The 16,666-nt window shown below is 41.4% G+C and overlaps 2 protein-coding genes across 6 annotated transcripts in view; both read left to right on the top strand.

Annotated features, from left to right (window-relative positions):
- Window positions 1-10,178, top strand: part of LOC142197292 (beta-soluble NSF attachment protein) — a 101,432-nt gene extending 91,254 nt beyond the window's left edge. The window contains exon 12 of the transcript XR_012715310.1: window positions 10,168-10,178. The gene's annotated coding sequence lies outside the window, so the exon portion shown is untranslated. The remainder of the gene's footprint in view (window positions 1-10,167) is intronic.
- CCDC88A (coiled-coil domain containing 88A) overlaps window positions 1-16,666 on the top strand; it is a 134,447-nt gene that overhangs the window by 55,248 nt on the left and 62,533 nt on the right. For all 5 annotated transcript variants that reach the window (XM_075267465.1, XM_075267464.1, XM_075267462.1 and 2 more), the window contains exons 4-7: window positions 10,638-10,707; window positions 13,233-13,291; window positions 14,165-14,248; window positions 15,680-15,820. In XM_075267465.1, the coding sequence (XP_075123566.1) occupies window positions 10,638-10,707; window positions 13,233-13,291; window positions 14,165-14,248; window positions 15,680-15,820 (354 nt within the window). The remainder of the gene's footprint in view (window positions 1-10,637; window positions 10,708-13,232; window positions 13,292-14,164; window positions 14,249-15,679; window positions 15,821-16,666) is intronic.

Raw genomic sequence — 16,666 nt, 5'->3', positions numbered from 1 at the left:
ATGTTAACATACAAAGCCATCCACAGCCTGTCCCCTCCATATATCTCCGAACTAATCTCCCGCTACCTGCCCACACGTAACCTCAGATCCTCCAATGACCTCCTACTCCGCTCTGCTCTCATCCGCTCCTCACACAACTGTCTCCAAGATTTCTCCCGTGCATCCCCCATACTCTGGATTTCCTTACCACGACACATAAGACTGACCCCCACAATCACAGGCTTCAAGAAGGCCCTGAAGACTCACCTATTCAGGAAGGCCTACAACCTCCAATAACACTATCACCGCACTGCCATCTGTACAGTCTCCCCCTCTCCTTCTGTCTCTACCCCCTTCCCTCATAGATTGTAAGCCCTCACTGGCAGGGCCCTCTACCCCACTGTGCCAGTTGGTCACTGTTAGTATTATATCTACCTGTATATTTTGTGTACTGTATGTAAAGCACCATGGAATTAATGGTGCTATATAAACAATAATAATAATAATAATAATAACCTAGGATGTCATCCGGGGCAAGTTCAACTCCACTGGTACCTAAGGCAGTGATATCACAATCTGCCCCACCATCATCAGTCTATGAATACATAGCCAAATTCATAAACAAAAATATTGTTTATCCATAAATTGGGCTCCTCTCTCAATATATCAACCACCTACTCTGCATAGTCCTGGTCAAAGTCTTGTTTTTGTCATCTGGATCTGGGCTGTGGAGTCGGAGTCGAGACCAATTTTGAGTGGAATTGGGAAAAAGTTACCAACTCTGGCTTAAACATAATTATTTTTAATTATAGTATGCACTTATTAATATTGTATAATTTGATGTTTAATTTGTTACACAATTACTTTCATAGGGGTTTAATCGCTTGTTAATGAATTAGAGGATTTTTATTACTTCTGAATGGCCATGGCTGTCAGCCATTTATAAATGAGTTAGAGTCGGACTGTGGCAAAATAGAGGAGTTGGAGTTGGTGATTTAGTCTACCAGTTACCAATACACCAACAGCCCATTGTGTATAAAAGCAGCCTCACTGCCCATAGTTTACACTGCTGAAGAAACAAGGGTCATCTTGTAGGATTTTAACATGCTCAAGCCTTTGTTTCTCAGCATACAGGATCAATATTCTATAGGTGGGGGTCCGCCTCCTCTTTATTGATTACATTGGCTCATACTACATAGAGCTATACTTCTAGTGGCTGTGCTTGTTATTGCAGCTTTGTCCCATTCAAGTGAACAGCCCCTTCATACAGCTAAATGGTAAAATTCAAGTCCACGCTGATCCCAATAGTGATGGTCTATCCTAAGAATACAGACCCGAAACTAAAGCTACATTCACAGTGGTTAATGGCCGTGCGATGTCCGTTTTTTTGTGACGTCACACGGCAGCATTGAATTCATTGTCCATGAATGGGTCATGTATTAATTTTGTCCGTTTTCATGGATCCCTCCATACACTCAAATGTACAAATGTATGGGGGATCCGTGACAATACATGTCCCTAGGTGCAAGATGGCTATGAGAAATGGCTGTTTTTCACTCCTTTTGTACCTCGATCATTGGTAGCCTACGGATAAGCCATCAATTGGGAAAAACCTGGATAACTCCTTTTAAGTGAACGAGGTTTAGCTGCAATACCAAAATAGCCTGTGTACAAGGGTGACGCTATTTTGTCTTTTTTTTTCCCCAATGTCATACAACGACATCAAACCCTTAAAGGGGTTGTCCTAGAGAAGATATTGTTGGTCTATCCTTAGGTTAGGTCATCAATATCAGACCAATACCTCCACCCCCATTCCGCCCATTAGTTGATATTTGCACAGCAGCTAATGGTGGGGTTTCTGGGTTTCACATCCCTCCGCCAATTTAATGTCGATGACCTTAAGGATAGGCCATAAGTATCCACCCTATAAGTGACTGCTTCCTGCTATACAGTAGCATTCTGAGACTTCTAGTCCCCTCTAGCCTTTTAGATACAGTTCCTGTGAGCGGTCTAACTGGAGACTACAATGTCAATTTCCAGGAACCCATCCCATTACTATTGATGTCTTTGAGGAGATGAGCTCCTTTTACTCGTGATTTCTTCCTTGGTTGATGATCTGGGAAGCGACACAATAGACAAATGTCTGGTTAGATTAGCAGATTGACATGGGTTGTGGTGGGTGCCCCTGAGGCTTGTGCTCCATGGCTCCCATCCCCCGATAGGTCATGACATATATGCTTTTCAATGAAGGAAATTAATTATTTTTCCTGCAATTCTGTAAGTGGCTTTTTAGAAAGCAACAATGTGAAAAAAATCACCTTCCTTACTCGTGCCAGCACAGTAATATTGAGAGTTTAACCCTTTGAGGAATGGCCGGGCGTTCTCACTACATTGGGTAGACTTGCATGTCTGCAGGTTTGTGGACCTCTCATCACCCATATACCTTCCCTTGTAATCTGTTGTCACATAACAGTCCCCAATATCAGAATATTTCTAAGAGAAGATGAAAGCAAATTCCCATTCTGTGTTACCCTGTGACTATTTCACAATGATCAGATCTGTACTTTGAGCCTTATTGACTCCTTTGCCCCCATTCTGAGCACTTTCCAATAATTGATCGGCATCAGCAATTTTCTAGCTGGGCTACATCCTCTGCTTTGTCTTCTTTCTGGATGAGCTTCACACACAGAGTCCGTATTGATGACTAAGCTTCCATTAGTCAGTGACAAGGAACAGAGCTGAGCCTGTTTTATTTCTGTAGCATCATTTCCTTATCACCAGGAATACAGTTATTCATCTCTGACTGTACAGACTCGCTGGATCACACTTATTACATTTTCACTTTGTGATCTGCACAGGGGTCAGGAGGATAGTGACAATGCACTGGGTGCTAATTTTAGCACTTATAGGGTTCCCACTTTCTGCTAAATTCCTTTTTGGAAAGATAAACCTCAAGATCAGGACAGAGCGCTGGTTTATAGGGGAAAGGTGAGTGCCCCATGCCCATCCTCCCTGCCCGGGACCTTACCAATGTCATTATGGAGAGTGCATAGGCTCTTCATCTTTTACATATTTGCGAACTGTGCCAAATCGCGTAAATTCTGCCTGGCAATGGATGGGTATTATAAAAGCTTCATCCAAAAGTGGAGATGTCTACCCAGTTTGAATCAGGAATTAAATGCCACAGTTTTGACGACTTAAATGTTGGTAAGGCTAAATTCACATCAGCACCAGAGTTGGAGACTGTACCGCAGAAACTGCCAAAAATCGTCTGACACCTGACAGACATCCAGCGGACCCCATTATAGCCAATGGAGTCCGATGGTATCCACGTGTATGCGCTGTTTTAGCAGTCCAGCTTTCTGTCATTAAGGTCCCCCGTTGGTGCCGAAGAACAGAGAGCCCAGCACAGATTTGAACCTAGCTCATGCTTCAGGAAAACAGAAATTCACGAATACCTGCTTGGTGATTTGATTCAGGGAAGACTGTTCCATGTGGCCCTACAATGGCTCAAGGTTTCACGGGTGTAATGGCAACTCCCACCATACTGTTTGCCCAGATGGCTCCAACAACCTTAATATGGCTTCGACAGGACACATTTAAAGGGGTTGTCCAGTTGCAGGAAATGTTATTGTCTGTATAATGAGAAGTTTTGTACTTTGCCAGTATACTTTCTGGATCAATTCTGCAGATTTCTAGATCTCTGCTTGCTGTCATTCATTGTTTACATCAAGTAGATGAAAATCAGTCCGTGGTCATGTGATGTATAGTCCATGGTCATGTGATGTACAGTCCATGGACTGGATATCATATGACCATGGACCGTGAATCACATGACCATGGACTGTACATCACATGACAATGGACTGAGTTTTATCCATGGAAGTAAGCAGAATGAATAACAGCAAGCAGAGATCTAGAACACCATGAGGAATTGGTACAGAAAGTATATTGGAAAATTGTACAAGTTTTCAGTATAGAAACAATAACCTTTATAACTTTTATTTGCTAAAACTGGACAACCCCTTTAACTCTTTCCCAATACCTGCCATAATAGTATGGCGGATGTTAGGTATTTATATATGGCAGGCGCTCAGGAGCTGAGCAGACACCATAGCCCCTGGTGGCTATGCCTACAATCTGTGCCCACACTAACATTAACCTCCCTGACTTCTTGTTCAAAGTTGACCAACACGCCATTTTCCCAGGGGGTTCAGTATGTCCAATTTCATTATGGACCTGAATTGGAAAACCTTTAGAGTGTGTGCCCCTACATTGGCCCCAACTCTGACCGTATTGATTGTATAAGGAGAGTGGTGTCACCCAGTCAATTATATTCTTTACTTTTCCAGAAGAATCTAAATTATAAGAAAAGATGCTCCAGAATTATTGTTTGTGGTGTTGACAGAGATGTATCAGGACATTTTTAGCAGAATTTTTCCTGTCTTTATGCTGACCTTGGATAAATCATGAGTATGTCTCTGCTGTCTGTATCCAGATGTGTTCTGGATTTCTGCCATACTTTGCGTGTGCTTGTACTAGATGACTGTCTAGCTCCCTGTTGTAACTCTTAAACAGATGGAATATGGTTTGCATTGGGTGTATTAAATGTTGCGGTGGAATAGAATTAGACAAAATGTTGGATAAACAAAGTGTATAAATCCATACCATGATGCTTTTATCCATGATGATTTTATCCATACCAAGGTGCTTATCTGAAGCTATCCATATTCCTGGAAATTGATGTAGATCTGAGAAGTTGGGGATGGTGAAGAATCATTTTTAGGGCAAGACTTTGATTTAAAGGACTGTAAAATATAATAGATTGTAAGTCAGCCATGGAGAGCATTAAACACGGCGTTCAGCTGCTTGGCTTATCCATTGAAGGAATGTTAATCTGTGGAATTTAGAAGCTTTTTGCTGCTTTTTACTTCAGTGCGTTTCAGGACTTGGCCAGCAATGACACCACGTCTGTTCACAATTTATTTCAAAGTTCTGTGTTGGAATTTGACTAATTACTATTTGTGTGTAAGGCCGGAGTGGCCGGTCGTGCCAGGGTGTAGGACATAATCTGTAGAGGATTACATGTCAGGGGGTGGCTACACCAGGAGCTTTCCATCTATGAATGGTCTTCTAGGTCTTGGGACCTCACGCAAGGAAGACAAAGTAACTCAACGTGGTCAACTGGAACAGATGTGATTTGGAGCCGCAAACTTGGTGCTTTTCAGGTAGCAACTGGCCAGAAAGGCTAAGTTCATGTGGTGGAATTTGGAACTGATTTCGAGGAAAACATCCTCAACTTCCTTCTGAATCTGTCTTCCATTGTCTCAAAGGGCATGGCTAATCTGAGTAGCACCCTGAGCATATTAAACTAGCAGTCTTAAGAAAGCTGCCCAAATGAGTCCAGTGTATACACTACAGAAGCCACCATCTTCCTACTTCCCTTTGGCCTGGTGGTCATGTCATTGCTGGGTGCTGGGGATTTACATGAGCGGCTGGGTCCTAGAAGACCCACATTAACTATACAGAGTATACAAAGAGGCTAATCTTAATATATCAGCCACAATTATAGGGAAAATCAGCAAATAAAGGAATGTTAAATGCTTTAAAAACTGCGTGTACCAAAAAGTGTGTTCATGATTCAGAAAAAATGGCCCAATATTAAAGAAAATGAATCTGTAAGAAAGTAGAAATGGGTGGGCACTCACCAATCATTCTCCAAAGGACGACATTTGTCTTCTCTTTTTTCTTAAAACATATCCTTTATTGGGTATATAAATAAAAGAAATCCAAAAGGAGGGAGTGATAGCACTATTGGCAAAAAGAGGCAACAGCCGTTTCGCGTTCAAAGTCACGCTTCTTCAAGCCTAAAATGCAAAGAAAATGTGTCGGCAGGAAATGGCATCACATTTGTACGTTAAACTTATTTTTTAGGAATTTTTGGTTTTCATTTTCCAAATTAATATCTATTTTAAAAAGAAAAAAAAAAAACCTCTTACAATTCCAACTTTTTCTGCTGAACCTAAAACACTCTATGACTTCCTGTTTCCTAAAGAAGGACCATGGGCCATAGACATAATGGACTTGAGAGGACCCTATTGTCTCCTATGGGAAGTTTGCTATGCATGCTCTGTGACCTGGGCAGAGGTCATTGTGTAGAGAGGGGTGCATCTATTACCTATTGTGACTTGTAGATTTTGTGTCTCGTCTACATATAATGTGTGTGTATATATATATATATATATATATATATATATATATATATATGTTATCATCAGTGTAATGTAAGTGAGGAGGCTGCTACACAGTAATCTCTTATAGAAAACAAAAAGTCTCAGCATATTATTTTGCCTAGTGGACAGTGTCAGAACTACAGGATTTTTAGGAATTTTTAAAATATAAAGAACATAGAAAAATTTTATACACCTCGCCAAAAATTCTTCAAAAATATGTTTAACGTAAAACATGATTGAAAGCGGCTCACTTTCTGACGATACCTTCCCTTTAAGTGTTGTGAACGGGACTAGTTACTTCGTATAGGAATAGCCATGGTTGTGCAGACAAAGGCAAATATGTTATATATTAGTGTATAGACTTAAAGGTACCCTAATGCTTAGTGGATTGCCATATCAGACATCTTTCTGTTGTCCTACCATATCACGCAGGAGGATCTGACTCATTTCTGTGACAATTCTGTGCACATTAAAGCCATGTAACATTTATGAGATGGTTATTTCACGTGATGAAAAAACAATGACCGGCCTTGTTCAGGAAATACTGTAAAACATTAACTGTTTCAACTCCTTCTATCCGCCACTGTGAACATAACCTATAGGGTGGTCAATCCCACTGCAAACAACAATTGTATGTTTCCAAGATTCCAGCTCTGATACTGTAGTGTGATAAAGGTTCTTGAAGGAACACCCCGGGCACAATGGACCCACCGTGTGTAGGGCCTAAGGAGGTGGTGAATAATACAAGTTGTGTGTTCTCGCTTCTGGGGATTGTGGATCCCTCTATCATTCTTCAAACCCAGCACTTTGGATAACACAAAAATCGTGCCAGGAATGTTCCTCTCAGCTGGTTCAGGGATGTTACTCACGTTATAGATATCTAGAGGCTCTTGGCCTACGAGTTAGGGGATGTCTTACTAATCTCAGAATAATGCGGTCTCCTGATATAGTTTCCCTCAGAGACACGTGTGAGAATGGATGATTCATGGTGGGATAAGCAGATCCAGATAGAGATTTCATATCTTGGGTTTTGGGCTTTTAAAAAGTAAATGCGCGGTGTTTTTCTGCTAACTGGTTATGACATCTACTAACTTGGACTTCCGTGGTCATATTTCTTGGCACGGAATATTCATGATGATACTTTTTTGTTTTCCTAAATTTTTGTAAGTCTAAGAGACCTCATGCTTCCCAAGTGCTCCTGTAAAGAGTACATTCACACAGGGTTGGTTTTTTACACTGATTTTGTCTCATTTGGGCGTTTTATTGTTCAATCCGTTTTAAGATTTTCCATACAAAATATAACAGGTGCAAATTGTATCCAAAGAAAGGAGAGGGAGACTCGCAAGACTCAAAGATTAGGCAATACAAACTGTGTATAAGGTGGTAGTCCAGTGTCCATGTACAGACACCACCAAGGGGTCAGTAATTAGCCCCAATTATAACCCTAACATTAGGGGGAGCAAACCCAGGCTCAGGTAGATCAAGTTTATTGAAAATTATGGACCTCCAAGGGTTTTGTTGTGGAGTGGATGAATAGGAAGGGACCCAGGGCTCAGAGAGATGTGCAAGAGAAAAAGGGTGTGGGTAAATATGACAAGAGGAGGGGTTGAGAGTTAGAGGAAAGTATAATTTTGTTTTTAATCTAATTGGGTTCAAAATTTTGTGGTAACTCCTTAATATTCCATCACTAGCTGGTACCCGCGACTTCGTCTGCGGTGATTTGTAGAAGTGGGTATATACAGGCGCGGGTAAGGTTTTCGTAGAGTGTATAAGGGATGGGAAATGAAATGTAACTTTGTATCTTAATTCAGAGAATACGTGAGACTTTTGTGTTGAAGTTAATTTGTATTTGAGCTGCTATATATACGGTGTTGTGAGAAACTTTACATAGTGACTTTGGGACAGAAGTATTTGAAGTTAACCCTTTCCCGCCGATGGCATTTTTTGATTTTGGTTTTTCGTTTTTGACTCCCCTCCTAAACCCCATAACTTTTTTATTTCTCTGCTTCCAGAGCCATATGAGGTCTTAATTTTTCTGGGACAAATTTTTCTTCCTGATGCCACCATTATTTATTCTATATAATGTACTGGGAAGCAGGGAAAAAATTCAGAATGGGGTGGATTTGAAGAAAAAATGCATTTCTGCGACTTTCTTACGGTCTTTGGTTTTACGGCGTTCACTGTGCAATCAAAATGACATGTCCCCTGTATTCTGTGTTTCGTTACGATTCCAGGGATACCAAATTTATATGGTTTTATTGACATTTTGACCCTTTAAAAAAATCCAAAACTAGGTTAAAAATTTTTTTTTTGAAAAGTCGCCATATTCCGACAGGCATAACTTTTTTATACGTGCGTGTACGGGGATGCATAGGGCATCTTTTTCTGCGGGACCGGGTGTACTTTGTAGTTCTACCATTTTCGGGGAATGTTATTGCGTAGATCACTTTTTATTCAAATTTGTATCAGAATCAAAACAGTGAAAAAACGGTGGTTTGGCACTTTTGACCATTTTTCCCGCTACGGCGTTTACTGAACAGGAAAAATATTTGTATAGCTTTGTGGAGCAGGCGATTTTGGACGTGGGGATACCTAACATGTATGTGTTTCACAGTTTTTAACTACTTTTATATGTGTTCTAGGGAAAGGAGGGTGATTTGAATCTTTAATCCTTTTTATTTGTTTTTATATTTTTTTTACTTTTTTTTAAACTTTTTTTTTGCATTTATTAGACCGCCTAGGGGTATTGACATGGGTGGGCGGTGTCGCGGATTGTCAGAGCGGTGGGGGTCGGCAAACTTGGCTGCTCCGGAGCGTTATAGAGCGCCTCCTGGAGTATTGTTAAGGTGAGGGGCAAAGTGGTAAAGTATATGTATGTGAGATTGTGTGGGGTTAGGGGCGAGGCTGTAGAGGGCAATATGAATTGTGTGGCTTGCTATGGTCCAAAGTGTGTGAGATTGCAGAGATGGTGGTGTGAGTTTGGGTTTTGTGGGGGTCCTGGCACAAATGTATGTGCGCTATTGTGACGAAAAGTAGCCTATTGCGCAATCGGGTGTAGTGACTATGTTTGTGGAAAATTTCAGCCAAATCGGTCAAGCGGGTTTTGCGTGATTGAGGAACAAACATCCGAACATCCAAACACACACAAACTCACAAACCCACAAACTTTCACATTTATAATATTAATAGGATTTAGGAGCATACAGATAAAATGGACTTTTTGGCCAAAGAGTGAAATTTAAAGGCTATTCTTCTCCTACCTTTAGATGTCTTCTCCGGGCCGCCATTTAGTAGAAATCCCAGTTTTCGTCGGTATGAAAATGAGCTCTCTTGCAGCACTGGGGACGGGCCCCAGCACTCAAACAGCACTGGGGGCGCCCCCAATGCTGCGAGTGAACTCTCCAGCGCCGCCTCCATCTTCATCTGGAACGGTCTCTCTTCGCGCCTTCTTCTGGCGTGGGTTATCCAGTTTCTAATATTGATGGCCTATACTTAGGATACTTAGGTTTGCGGGGTCTGACACCCAGGACCCTCACAAATCAGCCGTGCCAGAGCTATGCAGCTACCGGTATTGTTTACATGCCAGGAATCATACAGCTAGATTGTGTAGTGTAGCAGTGAGTTTAGGAATTACATTGCTGTCTCCTTGAAGTCAATAGGGCAACACTGCAGTACCTAAACATAATAAGCCATGCTGCCTGATATTGCTGATCTGTGCAGGTCCCAGGTGTTAGACCCCTGTCAATCTATATTGAAGGCTTATCCGAAGGGTAAGTTATCAATCTAAGAAACTGGATAACCCCTTAAGGGAGTGCACCTGCCATCCCAGCCGTGGCTACCCAAGAACTGTAGCCGGCTACTTTTTAACTCTTTCTTCTCTTCTTTAATTTGTACTTTGGACCAGAATGCAGTAAACTCTTGAGCTCCCTATAGAAGTCTGTATATTATCTTTAAGTTCATACCTATGCTGAGTATATGGAGCTCTGTAACATACAAATGGTAAAAGGCTATGCTTGATAAATGACTGGCATGTTGGACTTCAAAAGAAATCACTAGCCAAGGTGGAGAAAGTCACTTCAAGGTGGATTTTGACATTCTTCTCTAAAGCTCCCCTATATAATGTAATAATGGATTTTAGATGCTGGTGAACAATAAAACTAAGGTGACAGACAAGATTCAGTAATGTTTCCATATCTTCGCGGGATAAGTGGTATTGCAGAAGAGGGTTTTAAGCATATTACCATTATACTTTTATGTAGGTAATAAAAAATATCTGCTCTAGTTCTCCATCTGGTAAGTTTATGTAAGACCGCAGGACTGGGAAATACATTCACAGTCGATTTGTACTTGGTTGACTCTTAACTCCTTGCAGATATTTTGTAGATTATCCATTACATATGTGTAACCTCCCGTTCTCGTCCGCAGGAATCCTTACAACAGTTGGTTATGATGACTTTGCCGAATGTTTTGATTATTGGAAAAACTCCATTTTCTGGTGAGTATGAAACAGTCTTTCCATGTATGGGCTCCTTGATAGGTAAAAGTATATGACTAGGTATGGGTTAGCAATATTACGGGGGAAAACGTTTTTCCAAATTAGATACTGCTGACTTTTCTTTATGATGGGTCATCCATATCAGATTGGTGGGGGTTCTAAACCCGGCACCCCCACTGATCAGCTACTTAAAGCCAGCACTAGCACAGAGAATGGAGTCGAGAAGCACATCTCTCATCTATATAGGGGCCATGGCAGACCTCTCATCTGTATAGGGACTATGGCACCTCTATTATTTGTATAGGGGCCATGGCACATCTCTCATCTGAATAGGGGCAATGGCGGATCTCTCATCTGAATAGGGGCAATGGCATATCTCTCATCTAAATAGGGGCCATGGCAGATCTCTCATCTGTATAGGGGCCATGGCACATCTCATCTGAATAGGGGCAATGGCGGATCTCTCATCTGAATAGGGGCAATGGCAGATCTCTCATCTGTATAGGGGCCATGGCAGATCTCTCATCTGAATAGGGGCCATGGCAGATCTGTCATCTGTATAGGGGCATGGTACATCTGTCATCTGTATAGGGGTCATGGCACATATCTCATTTGTATAGGGGCCATGGCACATATGTCATCCTTATAGGGGCCATGGCACATCTCTCATCTGAATAGGGGCCATGGCAGATCTCTCATCTGTATAGGGGCCATGGCACGTATCTCATCTGTATAGGGCCATGGCACATATCTCATTTGTATAGGGGCCATGGCACATATGTCATCCTTATAGGGGCCATGGCACATCTCTCATCCTTATAGGGGCCATGGCACATCTCTCATCCTTATAGGGGCCATGGCACATCTCTCATCTGTATAGGGGCCATGGCACATCTCTCATCTGTATAGGGGCCATGGCACATCTCTCATCTGTATAGGGATTGTTTAGCACTTGCATTTTTCTGAATGACTCTGGAGCTGGAGGAAACATCTAACAGAACATTGCCAATCTGGCGGCATTAATAAATGTTGTAGAGTGGAAACATATTTTATTAAATGAGAAAGTGTCTGCCAGATTGAGGTCATGATTCTGAAAGCTAATGATGGCGGATCTGCAAGTGTAGAAGAGCTTAATCCAAGTGATGTGACTACACAAGGATTAGATATATATAATCCATTCCATCTCTTCCTATTTATGTATACTGGATTACCATAGCTGTCAGGTGGTCTCATATTTCTTAAGGAAAAATCTATGAAACCAATGACTTAAATGGGTTGATATAATTTGTTAGGGTGCCATTATGTGTGTCTTAGTGCTTGAGATTTACCGCTGATTCCCAGATCACACCTGGATTTACAGTCTGATACAACAGCAGTTACACATTCAGTAAACTGCGTGCTAACCACAGCCGATCACACAAGTCATAGCACTAAGACGGCCATATTTTAGTATTGTTTAGTATATATCCACAGGGTATGACATGACTAATAGGTATAGGTCCTACAAATGGGAGACAATGGCTACTTCAGAAGAAATAAAGGTTGTGGGACCCCATTCTATTTATTTTACTTATATAGCGGCAACATATTCCACAGCACTTTACAGATGTTGTCATATCTCACTGTCCCCAGTAGAGCTCACAATCTAAATTCCCTATCAGTATGTCTATGAATGTAGGAGGAAACCCATGCAAACACATGGAGAACATACAAACTTCTTGCAGATGTTGTCCTTGGCTGGACTTGAACCTGGGACTCCAATGCTGCAGGGAGGTAGATACAGGGGCAGGTCCACAGCCCATAGTTTGTCACATGGGCACCCCCTAATTACCCATCTAACCTCCTTAGGGTGCATGCACACTACGTAACGCCGGCGTTACAGCAGGGCTGTCGGACACTTCCCATTCATTTCTATGGGAGCCGGCATGCGAGCGCTCCCCATAGAAAAGAATGGAAAAAGCAGTCCATTCATTTCTATGGGGAGCGCTCGCATGCCGGCTCCCATAGAAATGAATGGGAAGTGTCCGACAGCCCTGCTGTAACGCCGGCGTGTACGGCTCTGATACACGCCGGCGTTACGTAGTGTGCATGCACCCTTAGGGTGCATTCACACTGAGTAAACGCTAGCTTATTTTGTAGAGTAAAATTACACTTGTAAATTTTGCTATCCCATTGACTTCAATGATATTTTTTTACAAGTGTAAAAATACGCCTGTAAAAAATACGCCTGTAAAAATACGCCTGTAAAAATACGCCTGTAAAATGTCATTGAAGTCAATGGGATAGCAAAATTTACAAGTGTAATTTTACTCTACAAAATAAGCTAGCGTTTACTCAGTGTGAATGCACCCTTAGACTACTGAATGGACTGTAGGTAGGTAACCTCTGTTCTTGTAAAAGTTGACCGGGGGTCCTTGAGATGGAACCAACACTTACTAGTCATATAGTCTATATAGGTAGACCATAAATTCTGCATTTAGAATACCCTATGTAACAAATGTAACATGTCTCACTTGTTTTTACAGAGAAAGGTACAGAGGAGATGAAAAAGCTGCTGCTTCTTTTGCTGGGATGTGCAGTTCAGGTAAATCTTTACAATGGTGGCATGATATAATGAAGTTTCTTTCTTATGATCTATATCACATAGTAGTCATCATATTGTCACACGTGCTCCAAAATTACATTGGAATCACCATGGATTACCTAGAAAATATACTGTACAGGTCCATGGTCTCTTAAAGGCGATCCCACCTAGCACATAATGTACAAGTCAGCACTTTAGAGTGTTTTAATGTAGTATTGAATGGGTAGGGGGCTCATTTCTTATTTCACTTGAGTAACCTGACCCTTTCCCCATCAGTCTTCCTAACCTTGCTTAGACATGAGGTGGACTCACACATTACAAATGCATATGAGTATATATGACTATATATCTGCAGACAGACTGTCAGATCGCAGATTAATCTTTTGATGGATTTTCTGTCTGTGGTCAATGATTAATTAAAGGGGTTTTCTGAAAATCGTCATATTGATCTTAAGCTAATCCTTAAATTATGCCATCAATATGAGAGGTGGGGGTCTGACATTTCACCGATCAGCTGTTTTAAAGGGCCGAGCTGCAACCTCTCCATTGTTTTCCTTGGTCCATCTACCTCCATGCCCAGTATAAGGTATCACAACTCCATCTCATCCGCTTAAATGGGACAAAGCATCAACACATGCCCAGCAGATAGAGGGAACGGGATACACAATGAAGAGGTCGCAGCACTTGCATGAGCACTGTTCTCCCTTCATTGAGATGCCAAGAGACTGACCCCCACCTCTGATATTGATGGCATCTTCTAAGTATAGGAGGTCATCTATATCCTGATGCCGGAAGACCCCGTTAATGGCTGGATGTTGAATCTTACTGTAGCTGAAATGCAAATTCTAAATGCGAATATTGCTTGTGTTGCAGTGTGAAAGAAAAGAGGAATTTATAGACAAAATTCAGGATCTGGATTTTGACACTAAAGCAGCTGTGGCGGCTCATATCCAGGAGGTATCGTCTCCTACTTACATGCTTGTTATGTTGTTTTCGTGCACAGACTTTTATTCTGATGTGAGGGCGTCGAGCGTCATTGACCATTAGCTGGCAGGGCATGAAGATCACATGAATGATGTATAGAGATAAACAGCTGTATCCTGCCATTCTGTGAAGAAATCTTAATACAAATGCTCTGCGAGCACGAGGCGCTCAGTACTTACAGGACAGCTGCTATGAATAAGTCCACAACATCCTGAGGTTATGGCTTTTAGCTGGCTTATTATTGCTATTACTTGTGCCAGTAGTGTGATCACAGCTCAAAATAAAGTGGAAACTTACTGTAGAACTAATGGAGTACACTGGCCTATTGTGCCTTGTAACGGCTTTATCTTGATTAAGCAAAGGGAAAAAAAAGGCAAAACGACAAATTTTATATTTCGATGTTAAGTCTGGTATAAAAGTCTCTCCGCTGTAAGTTCAGTCGTGTACGAGCGTAATACGTGGCTTAAAGGGACATCAGAAAATAACCTTTTGTTAAACTAAAAATAAGGTTTTGTTTTCATTTCCATATCCATATCTACGTATTCTGCAGTTTTCAGTCTGACCATACTTCCTGTTCTGTAGAGATCACCTCTTGGCAGTCACTTTATTATTGAAACTGGCAGGATTACAATGAAAGATAACACCTATATATAGATAACATAGAAACCACTATTCACAGTAGGTGATGGTCGCCATTTATCTTGTCGCCTTCACTGCACAGATGACAAAATAGGTGTAAAAACTCTTTATTTTTACCTTTCCAGGGAAAATAAGGAAATAACACAGACCCCTAAGAAAAAATGCTTCAGAATTGTTATTCTAAAATAGACATGTCAGGAGCGGTCTGGCCCAACTGGCTAAGTTATTTGCACTTGAGAAAGGGCCGTCTAGAGCCCGAAACGCGTTGTACTGTTTTATTAATAAAGAGTCTGAGTGAAATCATCCGGATGTGTCTTGGAGTTTGGACCAGTGAGCACGTTTTTTGACTTTTGAGGCTTGTGGCCCTTCTTCCAACAATGTCAGGAGAGATGACGTTTTCTCATTACATTAGGGAGGCAGGAGAACTACATGATGATGTAATCTATGAATATGGAAAACTGCAATAATGATATAGGCCGTAATTTATATGTGTCTAGCGCATAGACCAGGGTGTAAACTGAACAGTGATATATCGTATATTGTAATATCTGGATGACTCATGCTCAGGCTGTATGATGGGGCACAGACCGGCCTACTAGATTGTACTACACAATACTTGTAAGATCAGAGGTACAAGGAGGTCCCATATGGGCATTGTATAGACCCTGTAACCGCGATCAGTACAAATTTTAATAAGAGTCCTATGTCTGACATTTTGGTGGATAAATTGTTCTGATTGGATTTTCACTTTTTTACTTCTCAAAGGTAACTCACAATCCAGAAAATGTATTTGATCTGCAATTATTGGAGCCGGTTGATCTATCTTCGGAGGATCTGGAATCTCTATTAAAGAACACAGCATTCCACTTAAAGAGACTGGTAGATGAGAGAGATGAACAAAGCGATGTAAGTATCACCTGGACTCCATCGTCTTGTCCTGACTTTATAGAAGAGTCTGCATTGTCTTACGCTATATTATATTGTGTTAGAATTCAGGATCTCTTGAGACTAAGGCTTAAGAGTTACTGACCAAGGCAGAAAGATTATAAAGCGGGATCTCAATAACTATGGGTTGCTTTAACAACATTGTATATCTTGTATTGTACACCTTTATATGGCACCACATAGGTCGAATTAGGAGATGTGGTTGAGAAAGGGTTAACTGTGATCTAATGACATGTCAATAGGGGGTTGTCATATAACAGCTGCTAATCTGATTCACAGCTTTGTGGAGCTTTGTCCCCTTCTATCCAATGAATCATTGCATACTGCTGTGTGGAGAAGAGCTATTACTGGAGGTGCTATCATTACACAGCAATAGGCTGATTATCTTGTCTGCTCGCTTTTCACAGCCTTGTAATGTGAATATTTACTCGGGTACTGTAGACATGGGCTACGTTTAACTGTACATAAGGTACAGTTTAACTGTACTATAAGGTACTGATTATACAGTGACGTAGCAATAGGGGGTGCGGGCAGGGGTGAACCTAACCTAGCCTCTCTGCTGCCTGAGGCGACCAGTAGAAAGGCGCCCCACACACACACACCCAAATACCCAAGCCTTCCATCTTTAGTTCTGTGATAGTGGCCCCCCTAATTAAAATTGTAGGACGTTCTATTTGACCCCCAAACAATATAACACCCCTTTTACTGGCTCCCACAATATATTAACCCCTTTACTGACCCCCTCATAGATTAAAACACTGTAAACACAGGCTCTCATACTATATTGTCCCTATATAAGGGTCTCCA

Source organism: Leptodactylus fuscus, chromosome 3 (assembly GCF_031893055.1).
Source record: "Leptodactylus fuscus isolate aLepFus1 chromosome 3, aLepFus1.hap2, whole genome shotgun sequence".
Lineage (NCBI taxonomy): Eukaryota > Metazoa > Chordata > Amphibia > Anura > Leptodactylidae > Leptodactylus > Leptodactylus fuscus.
The sequence above is the reverse complement of the archived record's forward strand: the minus strand, read 5'-3'. Positions and strand labels throughout refer to the sequence as shown.